The sequence below is a fragment of the Neopsephotus bourkii genome, unplaced genomic scaffold, assembly GCF_033783945.1.
Source record: "Neopsephotus bourkii isolate Nb327-2 ecotype Australia unplaced genomic scaffold, CSIRO-AGI_Nbou_v1 NB_923, whole genome shotgun sequence".
NCBI lineage: Eukaryota > Metazoa > Chordata > Aves > Psittaciformes > Psittacidae > Neopsephotus > Neopsephotus bourkii.
This window is the reverse complement of record NW_026901417.1, coordinates 2,587,830-2,610,095: the sequence shown is the minus strand read 5'-3', so window position 1 is coordinate 2,610,095 and position 22,266 is coordinate 2,587,830. Positions and strand designations below refer to the sequence as shown.

Genomic DNA, 22,266 nt, shown 5'->3' with positions numbered 1-22,266 from the left:
TGAGGTTAGTTGTCTGAAGCCTGAAATGTGCTCCTTCTGTCACTAAGGAATGCAGTTACTGGTGGATATTACTTTCCATGTTCACCTGATAAGAAGCTTCATTGAAAAACCAGCATTAAATGTGGGTCAGACAATAGGATCTGTGTCCTGATCTTTTGGTTCTTTCTGTCAGCTGTCGAGAGAGATGGGAGAAACTGCTGGTGCTGCTGGTATCAAAGCTCATATTGAGTATGGACTATGAGCCTATTGCAAAAAAGGCATAAACACTGACTATTGAGATGAAAATTCTTGTGTTACTAATCTGAGGCCCACTGTGACCTTGCATCATAGATCTATGAGTAAAGTATTAGTTAGCAAAACCACTGACATCTCAGTGACAGAATTTTGCTGTCTTAGTTTAGGAGGAAAAGGGAAATGGGCACCTGCTTGTTTCATTTTTGTGAATGAAAATCAGTCCATGGAAGATGATGCCTTCTGTTACGTAATGTTGCAATTTGGGATCTTACAAATGCTTAAGCCAGGATTAACATTGCTGTCATGACATTCTTCTTCACAGAGTCGTCGTGTCCAGCAGTAATCACACGTCTAGAACAGTTACGTAAACGTATCATGTTCCTTTGAGGAGATTGTGCAAAACAAAATACATTCTTTTACTGTTGGGGTTTTTTGTAAAGTATATTCTCTCAATTCCCCAATTGTTTCATTAAATTGGTATTTTAATGGCCACTTCCTGTTCTTTTATTGAAAAACACAGCGCTGGCTTTGAGAGGATGAATAGTCAATCCCCTAAACACTGCTTGAAATGACAGAGGTGATCTCTTCCTGCACCAAGTGGTCTGCAATTGTGATGAAGGCATTATTAGTCCTTCAAGGATTATACTCTTGCTGTGTTCCTCAGTTGAGTTGCCTTGTTTCAAACACTTGGCACACCACCCTGAAACCTAGATCACATGTTCTAAGACCTATGCTACAAACATGGTTGTGGGAACTTGTTTAAAGGCTACAGTTCTTAAGGAGTTGTGGTCACCACTCCACAGTGCTGTTGTAATGACTCTTGACAGCAAACCTTTAGCATGTTGCTTTTGCCAAACCCTGCATTACATTTGAAAGCCTGGTTAAGGCTCCAGCTAATCTGCTTTGACTACTGTGTTCAGGCTGGGACCTCAAAACTGCTAAGGCAATTTCAATGTGAATTTTAATTGGTTTGTTTTTGTTTTGTTTTACTAGACTGAGATTTTGGAACGACTTTGTAATCTTTGGAATTTTGCACTCCGGCATACAGCTTATATTTAGTCAGGGCATGTAAATAGTTACTCTGATTTACTGCACTAATTTAATTTACCCTACAGTTATGCCTCTTTCAGGAGGTCGATAGCTTCAAGCTGGTCCGTGTTTTTCCACCAGCAGAGGATCTTTCAACAGGCAAGATTAGGAGCAAATTGCCCTGTACTGGTGGCTCCCTCCAGTTGTGTTATATCTTCTCCTTTTTATAAACTTCTTCAGTAACTAAATGTCAGGGTTTGAGTAAGGTGAAGATGGTGTCAGACTGTTCTTAAAGGTGCATGGTGATAGGACAGTAATCCATGGAGGCTGCAACAGGGGAAATTCTGATTAGGTATGAGAGAAAAGGAAAACAACAAAGTGCAGTTTTAAGTTTAGGAATTCATTTTGACAAGTGCATTGATCAGAACTTGGATTATGATTATCTCCAGTGCCTTTTGAAGGCAGTGGGGTTGCTTCATCTTTTACTGTCTTTTAAAAAGTCTGACAATAGTTGTGCAAACAGTTATTCCGAAGAAGCTGAAGTTTCTGGCAGAGACATTTGCCTGCTTTGGTTTTGATTGTCAATGCTTAGGAACCGGTGTGCATAAACTAAGTATATATATTCAGACTTCATATGTGTGATTTATCTTTCAGTTGAAAGACAACCTGAGAAGTTGGGATAATGTCTCTCTGCTCTGAATGGAGTCATGTTATTGACTGGATGCTGATGTTTTCTGAACAACTATCAGCTGATGGTTGAGAAATGATACAGTACAGATTTTCATAAAGCCATAATAACTCTTTCCATCTTTTAGCATTTACCTTTGTTTTGAGTGTTCTTTTAGTACTTCTCTGTCCATCAGCTAAATGGATCCATCAGCTGGACATTTTCCCTTTTAAGATTGGGCTTTTGAAGGAAAAAACCACCACATTTGATCACTGACCATTAGCAATGTATCTTTTTTCCTGCTAGGTCCTTCAGGCCTGATTTTGTCCTGGTTCGACAGCATTCATTCAGCATGGCAGAAAACGAAGACTTCCGTAACCTGATCATCGGGATGCAGTATGCTGGCATCCCCAGCGTCAACTCCTTGGAGTCCATCTACAACTTCTGTGACAAACCATGGGTGGTAAGTCACACACCAACAAGTTCTCCTGGTGCAAAAGCAGTTGGTGACTTTTTCTTTGCTTGTTTAGGTCCCTTTGGTGAACACTGATGTATCAAACTGCAGAGGTACTTAGCAGAGCCGCGTAGGCAGTGTGGAGACAGAGAAAAAGTGTTTGTAGTACAAATAGTGAACTAAGTGAGGAAGCCAACGGCAAGCCTGCCCACTGCTAACATACGTGCTGAAGTGAAGAGAGTGTTTATTCAGAATTTGGGAAAAGCAAGCTGAGAATGTTTTTCATATTTGTGGTTTTGAACTTAATTCAAACAGACTTTGGCCAGTGTTTTCTGCATGCCTGTGAAACGTTTGGGGCTATGCCTTAGCAAGGAAATCTGGAGCTATTAGTTTCCTCATTTAAAAGCTGTTTTCATAATCTTGTTCATAAAGGGTTAGGAGTTAGTCTTTTCCGCTACACCTAGAGTAATGAGTACACTGGAGAATCACTGATGTGTATCAGTTTTACTGCAGAAGCCAATTCAGTTTTTCATTGCATGCTTTGTAATGATGGAGCTAGAATTCAGTGATCTTGCTTCATAGAGAGCTAAACATTAGTAGCAACGAGGTAAAATATAGTGCTGAGAAAGATGATGATGAATGGTGCAGTACTGTTCCTGTAATACATGTATTCAGTTGTCCAAAGCTAATGAAACTTCAGAGAATACTGCTTGTTACAAAGGGACAAAGCTTCATCATTTTTTCCTCTGTTGTTGAGGTAAGAAAGGAACATCATTACAGTTGTCAATACTTCTCATACCAAAGGGAAGCTTTGCTGTTATACTTCTTATTGCCTTGAAGGTGTGGGGTTTTTCCACATCTATTATTAAAATCCCTCCAAAAAAAATGTTAGCAGACTTTAACATATGTTTCTTCCAGCTAATTTTATTATATGCTTATGTTGCAGTAAACTACAATGGGGCATACATATTGAATGTTTATAACTTCTGAGAATACATACTGTACATTGCTGAATCTATGATTTTAATACATCACATTTTCTGTACTGTGGGGCATTTCTTATTCCTTTGATTCGTTATATACAGTAAGGCTGGGTGGTAGAGCAGTAACAGTAGCATTGATATGCAAGAAGCATGCAGTAAAAAGAAAATGAATAATTCCTTCTTGTAATATTCCTGTGGTGGCATTACGGTAATGGCTGTTCTTCCACCAAACTGATAAAGATAGCTCTTTCTTACAACTGTTCTTGTTTCACATAGAATTTCTGTGATGATTTTTCACTCTTGTAACTGGGCATAAGTGGAAGTTATAGGAATATTTACTATAACAGGTGGAAGACCCAGCAAAAGCAAATATAAATATGTGTGAAAGGATTAATTCATGCTCCATATCTTTTTCTTGTTCCACATAACATAGCTCAAATACTGAAGTATTGTAAGGTCTTATTTCAATTTAGAACTATAGTCATTTTAAAATAGGCTTGAATTATGGGAGAGCTTTTCTAAGGGGGTGAGGGTGCTGAGGCGCTGGCACAGGGTGCCCAGAGAACCTGTGGCTGCCCCATCCCTGGCAGTGTTCAAGGGGCTTAGAGCAAGCTGCTCTAGTGGAAGGTGTCCCTGCCTGTGGCAGGGGTTGGAACTGGATAAGCTTTAAGGGCCCTTCCAACCCATTCCATGACGCCACAGTTCATGATGAAATGACTGCCTTCTGAATTGCCAGAAGAATCTGTATCTTTGGTTTTTGCAGTTTGGCTGAAATTTCTGTAGTTTGTCTCAGCCAAGAAATGAGTGAAATGAAGATATTTTTCGGTTGATCTTATTTTGTTTGAACATAAAGAAGAATGATGTTTTTCCCTTTGAGATATCCTACCTTGCACTTCTACATCTGAGAGCCAAAATGGGTTTTCTTTGAAATACTCAATTTGCCCAGCCTCAGCAAGAGTCTTTTTCATCCCTTTCAGGTTTTCCTCTCAGAAATGACTGTTCTAGAGAAATTGTAACATCAAACTTAAAAGTAGCTTCTTTCGTCTTTTTCCTGTAGTTCCCTGAAGTTATTTCATTAAGATGTGTAACAGAGCAGGGCTGGAGCCTACACACCCTGCCTGCAAGTCCATGGACAGTGAGGCTGAGCAGGCAGCACTCCTGCTGTGAACATGATTGTTCTTTCCTCCACCAGTGGCTTCAATTCTGGGTTTTAACTACCTGTGACCATAAGCTAAGCCTGTAAACATGAGATTGGTTCCCATTCTGAATACGTGATGATGCTGTACTTTGGCTGGATCCTACTTAGTAGTGTGGGCTTTTAATTTGAGCACAAAAAGAGTTTCTGTACAAGCACAAGGAGATTTGTTTGGGCATTTAACTTGGAATATCCTGACTTCTGTTCTTTGTGGTAGTGGGAGGCGTAGAGACAGCCATCCTCATCCCAGAGCATCATGGAGTCTTCATCACTAAGCACTGCAAGACATCCTGCAAACCCATTTCAACCCATGCCAGAAATACTCTGAGGGTAAAACTTTGTTGATCCTTTTGATTCAGCCAATGTTATGAATATTCAAATAATGCAGCAGAACCCAGGAACTGTTGGTTTTGCTAATGTTATCTTCTAACTTGCTTGATTGTACTTAACTCATACAGCTACCCTGCCTCTGTGCAATCCCTGCTGCAAACTGTAGTCTAGTTTTTGATGCCTTGGGGTGCTCTTCTCAATCTTGCTGCAGGGAAGCAGTAAGCATAAGAACTACCGATGCTCATACTGTGCTCCTAAATGTACTTCAGGCCAGTGACTCAAGCAGTGTTCCCCACTGCTAAGATGACACCTATTTAAGCTTAGCTTATATATGCTTACTTAAACTGTAACTAGAAAAAAAGAAACCTAGCAGAATTATTCTGCAAGTTCCTTGATCAGAAATCGGCTCAACATTTACAGCACTGATTAAAGGAATTGAATCACCTGCCAGGCTCATCTGTTACATACAGAACTGATTTGCTGAAGCTGCAATTGTACGTTTTCAGTAAAGACCCCTTTCATTTAAATTTATTTTTCATCATAGTTTAAATAATAAAATACACTCCAATTACCATTTCAATTTATATTATTTGTTGCCTTAACAGTCATTTCAAATGCAAAGTTAGGTTCCACTTCATTCACATCTCTATCTTTTCATAAGGTACAGCTTATGTCAGGTTGTCAGGGAGCATGTTCAGCAGCCCGGAGTGTCTCTGTCAGGTTTGCAAGCATGTGCTTGGACTTGCCATTGATCGGCCCCGTCTTCACTGCACGTAAAGGATGCCTTTCTGGGTAATCCCTTTCTTAACATGGATGACCTGATAGTTGTATTCAAAGCTATTGCTATAACAATTACAAGTTCAAAAGCCTTATGAAAAATCAGGAAGCAGAATAAAGTCATGAGTAACAATCAGTATTAATTTATGAGAAATACATTCGCTTTCCTGTAGGTAAAATTTGAGTGGCAGAAGTGAATGGCAGTTTCTGTAACAGCATTAAAAAAAATAGGGTATCTAATGGAATATGTCTTTAAGGGATGAAAAATGATTGAATTAGTCATGGGCAGTTGCTCTTATTTACCGCAGGGTAAAATCAGTAGTAGGATAGAATTGCCAGGAGGAGAAGTCAGGAAAGAATAAAGTGAGAGTTAGAATCCAGCATACAAGTTCTTTGTTTTTTAAGTTGCTGTTGTTCAGAGTATAGAGTCTTTGCATTTCTTTAGAATGTAGAGCACTGGATGCACAGTATCTCTACTCAACCCTGAGGGCAGATTCATGCTCTCTGTGTTAGAAGCTGGCACACCTGCCCTTAGTTTCTCATCAGAACTCTTGCTGTCCTGTGCCTGCAGGCAAGTGTGGGCTTGTATTTGTATTTGATCTGAGGTGTTTTATTGAAAGGTGGAAGATTGCCAGGAACACACCAAACATTTCTGAAAGCAGGTCTTAAAGCTTGTATTTTCCAGTGTCAGGACATACCTAGTTCCTTCGAATGCATGTCAAAAGTTCAAAGCACTGAGTAACCCTTTGAAAAGTTGGGAAGCCAGCAACCGTGGCAAAGAAGATACTGAAATGAGTGTGTTGGTGAGATGTTTGCCTGCTGAAATATGCTAATGCTTGGGATTATTACTGGGCTCCTGTTACTTCGCTTCTCTGATAATACTTAGCACCTACCTTGTGAAAAAGTCATCGTCCTGGTTTGTGAGAGGAGTTTTCACTTACACACTCCTAACGATGTCAGAAAGCTTCTTACCTAGGGAGAAAGCATGACTTTTATAAAGACTAAGTTCTTTATTAGTGAATGCATGCAGAGCTGCAGAGTAACTGTTTTAAGGTTCATGCCTTGCCTTACCACGTTGGAACATTTCATTGCATTGTCGTGTTGCAAAGTGATAGTCTAGTGCATGACTTATCCCTTTCAAAAGAGCCAAGAATGTTCCCTAGTTTAATTTATAGTTGCAGCAAGTTAAAGTGAGGAAAAAATGTATACTTTCCTTGTTGGATTTGTGACTCATAATTTGACTCATGTCTAAAATGGTCTGTAGAACCTGGTGTAAAGTACTTATGAAAGTTTTATGATAGTAAAAAGAAAAAAGAGCATAATTACTTACCCAAAGGTATGACCTGGTATTATTTAAATTTAGATTCTAGATACTTTATCTCTGTTTTCCTTTAGAAAAGGTAATTCAAGAAATAAATGAGGTATTCCTTTGCTGAGGCTTAGAACATGGGTGTAAATTTTCCTGTAGTAAATGATGTAGGTAAGGGAAGTAATTGCGGAGAGGGAACTAATTCCAGAAGTAGCTGGAAGATGTGATAAGGACAGTGCTTGCAGCAATGGGTGAAATCCCTACTTATGAGTCAGACTGGGAAAATATATTAAACAAATAATAATTCTGTGTGTTTCCAGTTGGATTTTTAAAACATTTCTCCTCCCCTGCACGCATCCTTTTTCATGCTTCCCAGTAAGATTTATGTAGACTTAGCGTGCTTAAGTCTTTACGTCAGTTGAACCCTGATCTTGTTTTTAGCTTCAGTTGCAGACTCTGGTGGCAGGTCTTGGAATGCCACAGGTTATTAGCTCTTCCCCCATGCTGTGTACAGCACTGCTAAGAAGTGGAATTGTGGTGAGGTAGGGTTAACTGGAGCATACTAAAGATGCAGACCCTGACTTAGCAGTGACCACCACACAGTTCAAGGTCCATGACTGCTATAGGTAGAACGCTATTTCAGTTAAACCTAGACTGTGATGTACTAATTAGACACAATACGGTTTGGATTGCTATTTTATATATCTATGCTACGGATACTGATAAGCATTTCAACACTGCAGAGATCACAGAGTTGCTGTAGTTGTGTAGACCAAATGTGTATGACTGAAGAGAAAGAAAATTCTCATAAAATCCATTCTGCTGGATTCCATCCAATTCCATGATAGTAGCTTTACCTAGCAGCATCTGCAGCTGGCTGCAAATCTGTTCTCTTGTTAGTGTGCTTTGGGAGGCTACATAACAGTGACTGGTATAGAAGGCTTTAAGGATCTGCTAGACACTTAATTATACATTTAGTCTGGTGAAGGCGATGGCACAATCTACAGCATAATAACAGGTCTACAAAATCATTTGTGAGTAGTGACCTCAATTAGCTGCTGCCATGCTTGTGGAAAAGTCTGTATTTAGCTTGAAATACTGCCTTGATGTAATCAAGGAGGGGATGTAGGGTAGTGTGTCAAACTACTGCACAGCTGTACCACCTGGGGAAGGGATGTCTGTCACTGCATGGATGGAAAGCTGGGTGCAGAGCAAGCTTGGCCTCGTGGGATGTAAACTCTGTTGGTCTAGTGACAAACTGGTACATCACTTCAGTAATGTGGGAAATAAAGGAAAAATGCCAGGAACTGTTTTCTGATCAGAAGCTGGCAGAGTGGAAATGAGACCCAGAAAACAGAGACACCTGTATGAATGTAGAGACACCTGAAAGATCATAGAATCATAGAATAGTTTGGGTTGGAAAGGACCTTAAGATCACCAAGTTCCAACCCCTCTGTCGTGGGCAGGGACACCTCACACTAAACCATGTCACCCAAGGCTTCATCCAACCTGGTCTTGAACACTGCCAGGGATGGAGCATTCACAACCTGCCTGGGCAACCCATTCCAATGCCTCACCACCCTAACAGGATGTTTTTCACATAGAGCGTTAGATGCGAACCCGACTTGCACTGAAATATCTTCAAAAGCTCACTGGGACTTTGTCTGCTTCATTGTAGGAATTTGTTGTTATTAAGGGGTTTAAGTGTAAGAGAAGTGCCACAGAACACTTTGTTATGCCAAAATTTGTTCGCTTGCTTATCTGCGATCATTCTGAGGGAAGGCTGGTCGTGTCTTTTCCCTTTGGTAAACTTGGTAGTGCTGGAGACATTGCAGTTCTGTTTGTTTCTCTGTGCTTTGGGAGAGGACAGCCAAATACATTTTTGCAAGTTTGTTGACATTTTCCTCTTTTGCTCCTTTTGCCAAGTTTACATCATTCTGTGCCTTCGTGGGTTGTAGTTTGCTCTGTGTTTCTTTTGCAGATGATTTTCCATTTGGCTATCTTCATCTTACTACTCTGACTGAACGTTTAATTCTCTACTCTTACCTGTTTTAGCAGCAGCCTGTTGCTTTCTGATGGTATTGAGTGCTCCCCCCTTTTCTATTCCTTCATGTGTTGCTGTTAGAAGTTGCACTGTTGTGCTTTTTCACCTCCAAGCTATACTTAACAATCTTGAGCAACAGACTGGGACGCTGGCAGGGAACTTGTAGGCACTCTGCAGGGAGGAGCGTGTGAAAGAAATGAGCTCTGTTCATTCCAGCTTCCTGTTGACACAAATTATTGAAGCTATGCTAATAGGCAGACACAGCCACGCAGATGAGTTTCAATAATGTGTCAGAGTATCTTCTGGAGAATGAAAAACAAATGAAATGGATGTGTGCAAGAAGGAAAGTCTTTGGAAAACCTATTTACTGTAAATCTGTGAGACATCTCAATGCTATTCCATGCCTCTTAGAGAAAGATATTAGGAATTTTTATTGCACCATAAGAAAATTCTGTGCTCATTTCCAAAACTAAGATTTGTCCTGTAATGTTGAACAACAGGGTAGAATTTGGCTGTGCCAGAGGATATCTTTTTGAAGGTCAAGGCTAAAGAATGTGTACATGCAATCTGGCTTCAACATGGAGAGGGAAGACATTTAGAGGCTTTCAGATTTAATGTCTGTTAACATCAGAAATGTTAAGACCTGTATGTTAGTCAGTGGCTATAATTTTATGTATTTTGTTAGACAAAACATAGAGCCATCACTGAATTTCCTTGTGGTTTCAACCAGTCTTGTAAGATTGCACCTCTTTATAGAGCTATATTAAGTTTGATCTGTTCTTAAAACAGAAAGGGAATGTTACAGACTCTCTTAATGATCCTGTATATGTAAACTCACCTGAAATTCCTTGAAAAAAGCGGAGACCCTTGAGTAATGAATGTACCTCAGTGTGATGTTTTGTTTTTTCTGTTCTATACAGGTAATTCTTACAGCCCTATGTTCATCAGTCTTGAACTATTAAACAGGTTATAGATTAAATACATGTACATATTTTCATTTGACCAGCATTTACTGCCATGAGGCTAATTTAATGCAACAGTCAACTCAGGTTTTTGTATTGCCTTCTTGAATGCTGTGGTAGGTTGTTGTCATTTTGCCCTGTTCTTCCCCGCACTAAAGAGCAGCACTGGGAGCTCTTGACATCTCTTCAAGACTTTCAGTGCATTGAATGGTTCTAGTGGCAGAAAACTGCAACAGACTTGTAACCATTTCTTAGCTTTTACTGAAAGAAACTTGATTTAAATAAGGCTGTAAGATTAATCTGAAAACCAGGAGTGTAAAGCTGTCATAGAATCATAGAATCACAGAATAGTTAGGGTTGGAAAGGACCTAAAGATCATCCAGTTCCAACCCCCCTGCCATGGGCAGGGACACCTCACACTAAACCATCTCACCCAAGGCCTCGTCCAACCTGGCCTTGAACACTGCCAGGGATGGAGCATTCACAACCTCCCTGGGCAACCCATTCCAGTGCCTCACCAGCTTAACAGGAAAGAATTTCCTCCTTATATCCAATCTAAACTCCCCCTGTTTAAGTTTTAACCCATTAGCCCTTGTCCTATCACTACAGTCCCTAATGAAGAGTCCCTCTCCAGCATGCCTATGGGCCCCCTTCAGATACTGGAAGGCTGCTATGAGATCTTCACGCAGCCTTCTCTTCTCCAGGCTGAACAGCCCCAACTTTCTCAGCCTGTCTTCATACAGGAGGTGCTCCAGTCCCCTGATCATCCTCGTGGTCTCCTCTGGACTTGTTCCAACAGATCCATGTCCTTTTTATGTTGAGGACACCAGAACTGCACACAATACTCCAAGTGAGGTCTCAAGAGAGCAGAGTAGAGGGGCAGGATCACGTCCTTCGACCTGCTGGTCATGCTCCTTTTGATGCAGCCCAGGATACGGTTGCTTTCTGGGCTGCAAGCGCACACTGAAGCCGGCTCATGTTCATTTTCTTATCGACCAGCACCCACAAGTCTGTCATTCATATCCTTTGAATTATCTGCTGGTTCTGCTACAGAATTGAAATACAAAATACCATTATCTTGCTGAGGTGAGGACAGGATCTCAGGACAGGAAAGTCCGTGTATGTAAGAAGCCTGATATGACTGAGTTTGAATTCTGTGAACAAAGTTGCAGATGCACCTGATTGCATCTATGTGTAATTTCAGACAAAGGAAAACAATGTATTTTAGCAATATGAAAATGGGCTTTACTTTTTACTTCAGTGGTTAAGTACATAGGCTTTTTTCCTGAAGATTACTTCCTACATACACATCTCAATACCTGCACAAAAGATAATGAACTCCTTAACAATGAATATGGAAGGGCTACATCTGTAAAAACAGAGTTTGTATTAAAAGGTAGATTTCTTCCTGTCCCGTGAAGTCTCATTGAATGAAGTATTTTTATAAACCTAATTTTAGCTGCAAAGTCTCAGGATGTTACTATCTCTAAAAGAAGTCCCACAAAGCAATAAAATTTTTCTGCTGTGGTGAGCCCCAAACCCTTTTGAGAAGCGCTTATGCACTTGCCCAAGTACCATTAAAATTACCAGGTGCAGAAATGTTTCCTTGGGCGAGACACTGAACTCCATGTTCCCATCATAATGGAATAAGCTGCACATTCTCATTGCTGCCAAGTGCACCCAAGAAGGAGCCCCTGTAGCTTTTATTTCAGTGACTCAGTTCCATAAACTATTTTTTTTTTTTCCCTCTGTAACTTCTCATTCTGAAATAAAAAGTTCCAGAAGGCCTCTTGGTCTCGGCCTCATGGTACTTAGTTTTGCAAATTCTTGTGGAACAAACATGTCTTGTCTGTTTTCTACCTGCTGTGCTCATCAGCTGCTTTTTCTTCTTTTTAATCCACCTATCTTCTTTAAATCTCAGTTTCCTCACTGTTTACGCATTTTGTCACTGACTCTTCCATTAGCCAAGGTGTTTCTCATTGCCAGGTGCCTTGCTACCCGGCTTTGCAAGCCAAGAGGGACTGCTTTTGTGTCTCTGACTCTGACCCTCTGCTAGTTTTCTGGTGGTTTTGATTATTTTTCTTAAATCCAGCTTTTCTAACTGTTGTATTAAACTGTTTCGCTCTCATGGATGCACTCTGTTAGTCTGTAAGCAAGAGTTCTGCATTCAGTGCTTCCAAGGACATGTGGTTTTTATTTAAAGCTTTATTTTTTGAATCCTGCAGCAATTCTTAATGGTTTGTATGTAGATGTAATTCTGATGTGAAAATATTCCAGCAGTTAATTACAGCAGTGATGGCTAATTGGAGAGATGTGCCTCTCCGAGGCAGCACAGGCTGCAGCACACATGCTGCAGGGGAGCTGCAGGAGTCAAACACGTGCCTTTGGAAATCCTGGGGAACATGAAGCAGTTCTGGGAAGGGTCAGCACAACCCACACAGGCTGAGTAGCCTTAGATACAGACAAGCACCACAGAGGGTGAGGAGGGAGCTGGAGGTAAACAAGGTGAGGAAACATCAGCTGCAGTCCAGGGTGGAAGGAAGAGATGCTGCTAGTCCCAGAGCTGGTGAGTAAAGCAGCAGGATTTGACTAAAAGATGTAGTGGAGGAGGGCAGCTCAGCTTAGAGAGGAGGAGATCCTCACTGTGTTTTCATGTGAGGCTGGGCTGCACAAGGGATAGAGGATCAACTCGTCTGTGTTAGGAAACAACTTGAATTATGATGCAGGGTCCATATGGGTTATCTTTCCAATCCAGTCCAACTGTGGTGCCTTTGGCTTTGCACTGTAATACTGGAAAACTACTGGAGGAACATCAAGTCCTTTTGTCAGTTCCCATCTTTTCTGGATTCTGTTCATGTGCCCAAACTGATCTGTAGACAGTTTCATTGCTCAGTTGTATGGCAAACTTTGCATTGACTTTGACAGTTTGAATGCTTTCATTAAGCTGTCAGTCAGCTCCTGCTGGCAGAAAGTAGTACGTACGCTAGTCAGGAGTCTGTTCCCCTTGATCCTTGTATTGGGTATCAAAGAGCAAAGCAAATGTGTATGTACTCAGCCTTCGGGGAAAGTATTTCATGTTTACTAAAGCATAGTAGAAGAAATGTAGGCCAGCAGCAACAAAGCGGCGCATGAATAGCATAGAATAGTAGCACAGATACTGTCCATGTATAGGCATTTAAAACAAAATAAATGCAAAACCCCACAAAGCCAAACACAAAACATGTTTAAAACACAGGTGTGGTAGTAAGTCTTGGTGAAATTGGCTCCCACAGAGGACATGTGTGCAACGTACCCTCCTGGCCCCTTCCACACAACTGCTCAATTTCTTCTTCCTCTGAAGCGTCTACAGTGTTTGTCTCTCAATCTGCTGGCCACCGAGGCTGAAAGGGAAAACCCAGTTGCTGAGGCCCCCATCCACACTCATGTGTCATGGTATATGTATTGAGGCATAGTTTCCTGTGGTATGCACTTCACGGAGGAATACTAGGAACCTCTGCAGGATTTCCATGGAAAGCTGCCTTTCGTCAATTCTTTGTCTTACAAAGGAATTATTTCAGTGTACAGTAGGATGAAACTTGGACTCTGTCAGGAGCAGCGTAACAGCCCAATCTTTAAACTGTTTTGTGTCACCTGCTTTGCAGTAACACATGTTCAAAGCAAGCTTTCAGCAGTACTCAATATTGAGATCGTATTAGAAACTTAGAACTACTTTAGTAATTTCAGCCACAATCACATTTAATATGTTTGGTAAAAGGCAAATTTATATACAGAAATCCAGAAGTAAACTGGGATTGTATGGGATGTCTTCACTCCTCAGATGTGCCCACACCTCACATCAGTCAAAGATAAGTTAAATCTCAGCTAAAAGTGCTATTCTTATAACAACAAAGGGATTCAAAAAGTGTTCACCCATCAGAGTTTTACTGTTTCTTCAGTGCTAGAGAGTACCAGCTTCTCTGCTTTGGTGAACCAGGCTATCCAGCGAATCTCATGATTGTTATAGTTGTTATCCTGAAGTATTAGATGGCTGGTTGGAGTTCTTCCACTGTCAATAGAAGCAAGCCTTAACTCGTAAAGGGGACAGGTAATGAATACTCACAACAAAGGGAAATCTCAGACACAAAAGGTTACACAACTCAGTTGTACTTCCCTAATAGTGAACAACTGGAGACAAAGGTGAAGTAGTTCATTCCGTGAAAATCTTACTTGACATACCAGGAAATTCCCCATGGGAATGGTCAGTGATTTGTATCCTTCCCTCTGGCAAGAGAGATGAGGAGCTTGCTGGAATTAAAGGTAACACAAAACACCATCTGGAGTGATTACTTTTAAATCTCATATCTAATTGTCTTTGAGGAGAATGCTTGTGCAGTTTGTTCAGGAAAAACTGAGCATTTTGGGGATGACATGCATGTATTTATGCACAATTTAACTCATCTCAAGTGATAAGCAAAGTCATTATTCAGATCTTTATGAAATTAGCAAAGTGATTTCCATAACTGCATGCTGTTTGGTTACAGTAGAGTCTATGCAGTCACATCTATAGAGTGTGATGAAACCCCATAAAGCTTTTATGTGAAATCAAAGGGAGTAAGTGGTTTTTTGACTAAGTATTTCTTCTTAAGCTGTATCGTACGTTGTTGGAGAGGAGAAAAATATAGCTGGTGCTCTCCTGTTCTTTGATACAGGAACACTCCATAGGCCTAGATGTGGGAGCTTTTAATGCCTGGTAGAACAGAGAAGAGCTGACATTCCAAAGAATGATACAGAATCAGGGGTCATATAAGGATGATGGGGAGGGACTCTTCATTAGGGACTGTAGTGACAGGACAAGGGGTTATGGGTTAAAACTTAAACAGGGGAAGTTTAGATTGGATGTAAGGAGGAAATTCTTTCCTGTTAGGGTAGTGAGGCACTGGAATGGGTTGTCCAGGGAGGTTGTGAATGCTCCATCCCTGGCAGTGTTCAAGGCTAGGTTGGACGAGGCCTTGGGCAATATGGTTTAGAGCAAGGTGTCCCTGCCCATGGCAGGGTGGTTGGAACTGGATGATCTTAAGGTCCTTTCCAACCCTAACTACTCTATGATTCTATGAATCCCACTATTTTCCTTTAAAGAAAGCCTATCTGAAAACCATAAATAGATGTGCCTAAGAATATCTCTCTTTGAGCTGAAAATAAGACACAAAATTTGGAACTAAGAAGTAAATTCAGCAAGTAAATAAAAGAGTTAAGAGTTTTTTCCATTTTGTTTTCTCCGAAGATGTTGCAAAGATTCCTGCTGGAATACTGAGCCCTATGAGTTTCTTTTTGTTAGATAATTGTTAAATCTCCCAAGGGTTTTGGCATCCATATAAAATATTTAATATGGAGTGGCTCTACCAGTATTCTCTATTTCATGAACATCTGGCATCTGAAAACATTTACCATTGGATTAGATGATAATTGAGTAATTTATACTCTAAAAAATTACGCTTTTGCCCAGGGAGGAATTTTATAAACCTAATGAACTGTAATCAAGGCAATGGTCTGTATGGTCTGGTTTGGTTTCTTTCTGATTTAAAAAGTCTATGAAATATCAATTCTGTTAGTATAGTTTCCAGCAGCCCTCTAAACTTGGTTTGGATAGAGGAGCAGACAACCTGCTCTTCTGTGCTCAGCCTGTTTGTAAGCACTGTGTAGCCTCCAGGCTGTCCAGGTACAGCAGGATTTCCACAGGTGGTCTGGTTGGGTGAATTTGGGTTGAATTTATCAACTTGCTTTTTTGGGGTGGGGGGGAGAAACGTTTGACAAGAGATCCCTAAAACTGTAGCTGCAGAGGTGAAGCAGTATCCCAGCAGGGGCAAAGGATAAACTTTGCTGTGTTATTCCCCTCTTCTCCATCAGGAAATTAAACCTGCTTTTCTCCCATGGTCTTTAATAGCTTATTTGCTAAGTGGGAGTGTACTTTAGCATAATACCCATGTACTCTCTGTGGTCGATCTGATTTTATTTTAAGGAAATGAACGCTTGCTAGTATTAATCTCAATTATCTTGGCTCTCTTGCCTCTTGAGTGAGTACCACAAGACCTATAAGTAGTATCAGTTTCTTTTGCTTGCTTTCAGTGAAATTGGAAAAGAAAATAAGGAAAGAATCCCAGGAAATGCAGTCATCTGACTTACTTTTTTAAAGGTTTTTACTTTAAGGTAGGCAAATAGATTGATTTTAGCACAACAGTTGTTTGGCAAAATTTATGTATTCAGTGGACACTATTTGCTTATGAAATTTTGAATTTGGATCTTGGATAAGAACAGAAATAAATAGTAAGTTGTCAGGATTCCTATTTACAAACCACCTTATTTTGGTAGCTGTGATAATATTTCCTTTGCTTGGGGTTAGTTTTGTACAGCACACTATCCAGCTAGAATTTCTTAAGGCTTTGGTGGAAACTACTCATCATTAAGGTATTTTCCACTGGACTTCAAAATCTAAATATGTGTTTTACCAACCCCGAGTAAGCGCCACAGAATTAAACAAATTCTCTGTGCCATCTGGAAATGCGATGCAAAGCTTTCATCATTTTCTTCCCTTTAGACAGCTTTTATTCTCCCTTGCACTCTCAATTGCATTAGAGGAGGTATGTTATCTAACTAACTGCATTACAGAGCTCCATTGTTCTTTGCTTTTTTCCTGTTTGTAACCAGCAAACCCCACTATTCACACTGTTGTGCTAAGTTGTTTGTGTCTCATGTTGGCATTATGACAATGAAACACATCACAGGCATGTACAAGCCAGAGCTTTGGAGGCTTGAAACAATAGTGGTCTTCTGACTGCCAAAGCTGTCTTTGCTCCCTAGAAACCTCGCCTGCCAAGCCTGGATCTCAAGAGTGATTTGCTTTTTGAACTGTTACAACAGGAGAGTTGATCTGTTCACTGAAGAGAAAGAGCAGCCCCCAAATACGTTTCTATTTAATAAAGAATGCTTTGTTTGTGCTTAAATGCTGTCTTGCTTTCTGCATTAGGTTCTGACAGTCCAGCGTATAGGTAAACTGAATATCTTGGAGAAGAAAGACTGAAAGAAAACATTAATAGAAATGGCAATAACATGTAGCTGTTTAAATTACCAGCATCTTTGTTGATTTGGGGGAAGAATAGCCATGGCTAGAGCCTAGGGAATCAAACGTCTCTGCTTTATCCTTCACCTGACTTGTTCCATATAGTACAGCTACTGCTTTTCCCTTTGCAAAAGGGTATTTTAGTGTCTGTGAAGTACCAAATACGACCAGTTGTGTCTGATCTTTAGATTGAAGGTGATAGAAAATGCAAAATTGTAATGATTTTATTACCACAAAATCAGCTTCAAACATACAGACAGGATATCTGAAAAGCAGTATTCCAGTGTATTTAATTTTCTTATGGCTTAACTTGTAGATGTTTTTCTTTGTGGAGCTGTTCATGAAGCTTGGAGGGTTTGAAAAGGTGTGCACATGAGAGGGGAGGAGAGAGCAAGTGTTGAATATTCCTGTGAATTTGCTGGGTTTATGAAACACAAAAGACAAGAAGCAAAATGACAATATGTTGTGGTTTAAGATGAGATCATTTTGATTGAGTATGAGATCAGTTTGGTTGAATGTGGTTTCTTTCCTAAGCTTTTTGTTCTGTTTTGCTTTCTTTTACAGTTTGCCCAGCTGGTGTCTGTCTACAAAACTTTGGGTCCAGAGAAGTTCCCTTTAATTGAGCAAACCTTCTACCCAAATCACAAGGAAATGGTACGTGTAGCCACCAATACTAAATTTGCTTACTTTCAAGGTAGAACAGGAACTGTAAACACACAATTCATTTTTCCCACTTACTGTCTATTTTAAAAGCCATTTGGGAAGCTTTCGGAGGGATGAGGTGGGTGACCACTTGAAAGCATTGTGATGGTTAACTGGAAGGTTTTCAGATGTGAAGGTAGTCATTTTCCAGCTAACAGACTTCAGATCTTAGAGAGCTTAAATACTTACGAAGACATTAAAGAACTTTTAATCTGCAAGGGTTACTTTTATGGTTTGTTTTCAACCTAGTCCTTCATTATATGTCCAAAGTCATTATCTTTGTAGATGATACATGGAGCTGTGTGTCTGTCAGTGTAGAGTTTTGAACTCATCTGAAATCGGGGTGGTTATGATCTGTGGTCTTCATGTACCTGAGTTGACATTGATTTCCAATCGTTCACAGACATAAGTGCCTTCATAAAAATAACACTTAGGACCTTTCCTCATGACCTGGCTTTTGCTGCAGACATTTTTGGTTCACTTTTCTTATGGTTTCTGACCAGAAATTCTTTCCTGAGTATATTTTTCTAGAGGAAATACTTTCAGCACTGTGAGAAACTGGAGGGAGGCTATTTGCTGATTGAATAGACTAGGAGAAAAGCATCAATTATTTTTAGACTATAATCCATTCAGCATATGTCACACAGCTGTGAGTCAAGTACCAGTGCAAGGTCGTGACAAATATGCTAGTTAGCTGTTTATGTAAGGTCCTCAAGCTGTAATTGCAGTGTGTCTGCCTTGGGAATCTGGCTAGCACTTCGTTATCATAGGTGGCATCTAAGATAAGCCTCGGTGACAGCAGCTGACTAAGATTTCTTCTGAAGTCTCCTTCCTCCCACGACTGTCTCATCTTTTGGTGGTAAACACAGTATGGTGCGGTTCCTCTGTTTTCTGGTGTACTGCAAGAGTGTTGGGATGGCTCTTCATACTGCTTCCCCAGTTCTCTCTGGTTTCTTTGGACCGTTGGCACACAGATGTTTCCACTTCTCCTGTCACATATGACGCTTCTGCAAAGAGCTTTCACCACAGTGGTGTATTCAGTAAACCTGCTACACAGGAGTTTTGCAGAGGCAGGTGAGAACAGTGCTGATGTGGAGCATCAGATCTGAATGTTGCCCCAAACATCATCTCAGGGTTTTTTTGTTGATGGATTTGTCACGAAAATACACAGCTTTATAAAATTGGTTTGGTTTGGGTTTGTTTGGTTTGGGGTTTTTCTGTGCAAAGGAAGTGTTTTATGCATTAGTGATTTATTTGTAACAGGTGGAGAAGCAGAATCACGTCTCATATTTTGAAAGATGCTTTTTAAAATAGTAATAAGTTTTATATCTCTCTATTTTCCTAAGAATGCCCGGGGTTAAAGCTGGTGTATCATTTCCTGTGCATAATTTATTGTTCTTTCTTTGTTGTTTTATCAGCTATCATTCAGGCTCCCCAGAGACATGGTCATAGCACCAAGCCTCTCAGAGTTCAAGGAGTTTGGGATGATGATCATAGTCATACGGTTTAGTTTTAGGTGGCCTTGCAAGGAGCAGGGATTTGGACTCGATGATCCTTATGGGTCTTTTCCAGCTTGAGATGCTCAGTGGTTCTAGAATCCTACTGGAAAAGCAAGCCTTTTTAATGCAGTGCTAAACTGCAGTACATTAAAAACAAAGAAAATATCCTGTAATGGTGGAACAAGGATTAATGTGTTGGCTTTTAATTTTTACATAGTGTCTACCCATGCAATTGCAATCTGGTGTCTGGAACAACTGAATTCAGATTCAGTAATAGACCACAAACAGGAAATATGTGCATGTGTTTATAAGGCTTACTTTGCTTAAGAGTATAACAACTATTTGAGTGGGTTTCCCCCTCTTCCCCTTGTTCCTCTACATTGCTCATTAATGTCTGAACTGATAAGCTATTTGTCTTTTGCTTGAACTCCTAAATGTTACTATTCTCTACAGCTGAGTATCTTTTCTCACATATTTCTATGTAATGAATGTTAATCTGGAGAAAATGAATGCACTTTGGTTGGTTGAGCCATATATGGTTTAGATGGGCTGTAGTAGCTGATTGGGGTGAAGCTCATTTGGGTTTGCCTTCAAAAGAAATTGTTTGGAACTTCATGGCTTGAAAAAACAATCAGGCAACATGGTACAAGCTCACATTTTATTCCAAGTTCTAGAATGGGCTGTAAGATGCTATAGGTATCAGGAGTCTTCTGTTTGATAAGGGTAGATTTACATGTTAGTAAGTTCTTGCCTGTGAGGGTGCTGAGGTGTTGGCGCAGGGTGCCCAGAGAAGCTGTGGCTGCCCCATCCCTGGCAGTGCTCAAGGCCAGGTTGGACACAGGGGCTTGGAGCAAGCTGCTCTAGTGGAAGGGGTCCCTGCCCGTGGCAGAGGGTTGGAGCTGGAGGTCCCTTCCGACCCAAACCAGTCTGGGATTCTGTGATTCTGCAAATTGAAATCACATCATCCTGTTTAAATGTTATTGGTTTAAACACATAGCTAGCCTCATTTGTGTTTGCTTTGATAGAATTTGATATTTACAGTTAAGAGTCATTTGTTGTAGTCCCTCTTGTGTTTGCTCCTTCCCTTCTTATTCTCCAAACTGTAACCTAGAGCTCTCTCCCTCCCCTCCAGTGCAAACCAGCTGGGTGGGAGGAGCAGGGAAAGCTCCAGATCTCTGTGACTTGAGTTTGCAGCTGAGCGTGCCAGAGGTAGGGTTGTGCTTCTGCTCCTTCTGCTTCTCTCATACTGCAGTGATCATTTGTACCGAGCCTTCAGAGGGCAGGAAAAGGTAAATAAACAAAGATGCCGTTCTTTTGTGTAAAAACGGAGCTGCTTTAATGAAACACTTTTTGAAACAGAAACATTCATCTCAGACTGATCTACAAAATGCTATAAGGCCTTCTGAACTCAGTGCGAGTTGAGTCCTATGTACAGCCTTTCCCTCAGTAATTAGTTCCCTTTATTTCACTGCATTCCCACTTCTCACGTTCTCTGTCATGAAAACAAAACAACAGCTTTTTCAACATAACTGTTGGACACCTTAATGAAAACTTAACTGGAATATTGAGGAAAAGCCAGCAATATTCAAGGTATTGTTTTTCCAACTGTTCACCTGTGCAGTCTCCATTCTCTTACCATAAGTCATGTGAGTCATTTTCAAATGAAAATCCAGAGTTGTACCAGGCTGTATTTCTGCTCTCACTTTTCATATGACACGGACACAATTTCAAGAAGTAAAAATAAAATGCTGTAAAAATAATCCACTGTTGGTAATACATCAATGCCACTACAGTAAAAATCTTGATAGGGAAATAACATGCTGGCAATGCTGTGTTGTAGGCAATCCTTTTCATAGGCTTTACCACTGCTGAATCTCAGGGAAGGTAAAACCTCATTCTGAGAGGGGTTTCTGTACAGTTTTTCTTGCTGTATTTACTGATACGAGGAAAAACCCCAACATCTTTGTACCATCCATTGCAGGAAATTTGGCCAGATTTATGCCCAGACAGAAATCAAAGTGGACGTCTGTTACTTTTGACACACCTCATATGGGATATTTTATGGCAGGTCAAATATAAAATGTTTTTATGGCATACAATTCATAATACAGTTTGTTCATAAATATCAAAGAAAATGTATTTTTACAAGGTACATGAAGAAGGCAATTCTCAGTTGGATTAGTTGTGTTTAAGATCTGATCACTATAAAACTGAAACAGAAACAGAACTATGTTGAGTTAAAAAGCAGGAAATATCTGTTTGCTGCACAGTGCTGTTCAGAAAACACCACTGCATCAAAATGGATTTGGAAACAAATGCTCCACTGTACATGTGCTGAATAGTGATTAGCCATGCTCTTGATTCAGCCTTTGTATGGTTATTAAACTCTTGCAGGCTTGTCTAGGAGTGCTTTTGGTTTGACATGAGGAAATATGGCCTCATTTTTAAGTCTTCCTGTAAATTGGTAATATAAATGCTCAGCACTGACAGTAAATAGCACTGTCAGTATAGGAGCTGCAATATCAACTCTTTTTGGGAAGAAATGTAGCCTTTGTATTTCATTTATGTAAGTAGCCATGGTAAGTCTGTGGTCCAAATTAGTGCTGGGTAATTTTTAGTTTGCCTTTAGCAAAGTAGAAAATGAGCTGGGCTTTACTTTTGGCAGCACAGATAGATGGTGTTTTAATTTAGGATTGTAAATTCAAAGAGCAAAACTGATTTCCAGTAAATAAAATGAGAAATATTGACTATTAAGGAATAACGGCATGCCTTCCCGTTGACACTGCTCCGTCTGTGCTTCATTGGAGTTGTGTAAGTTTAGCCACCAAAAAAGTATTTATTCTCACAAGAGCATTTCAAACCAGTCCTTTAAGTAGGGATTCATGCAAGTGTCAAACATTAGAAACATGAACAGAATATGTCACCAAAATCATTCATACAGTTGGTTTTTAACAAGTATACATTGTATATCCAATGCAGCATAACTCA

The 22,266-nt window shown here is 40.2% G+C and overlaps 1 protein-coding gene across 1 annotated transcript in view; it reads left to right on the top strand.

The window, feature by feature from the left end:
* The window catches only part of SYN2 (synapsin II), a 172,985-nt gene that overhangs the window by 68,892 nt on the left and 81,827 nt on the right, over positions 1–22,266 (top strand). Inside the window, exons 4-5 of the mRNA XM_061357850.1 lie at positions 2,237–2,393; positions 17,642–17,731. Coding sequence (XP_061213834.1) covers positions 2,237–2,393; positions 17,642–17,731 — 247 coding nt within the window. The remainder of the gene's footprint in view (positions 1–2,236; positions 2,394–17,641; positions 17,732–22,266) is intronic.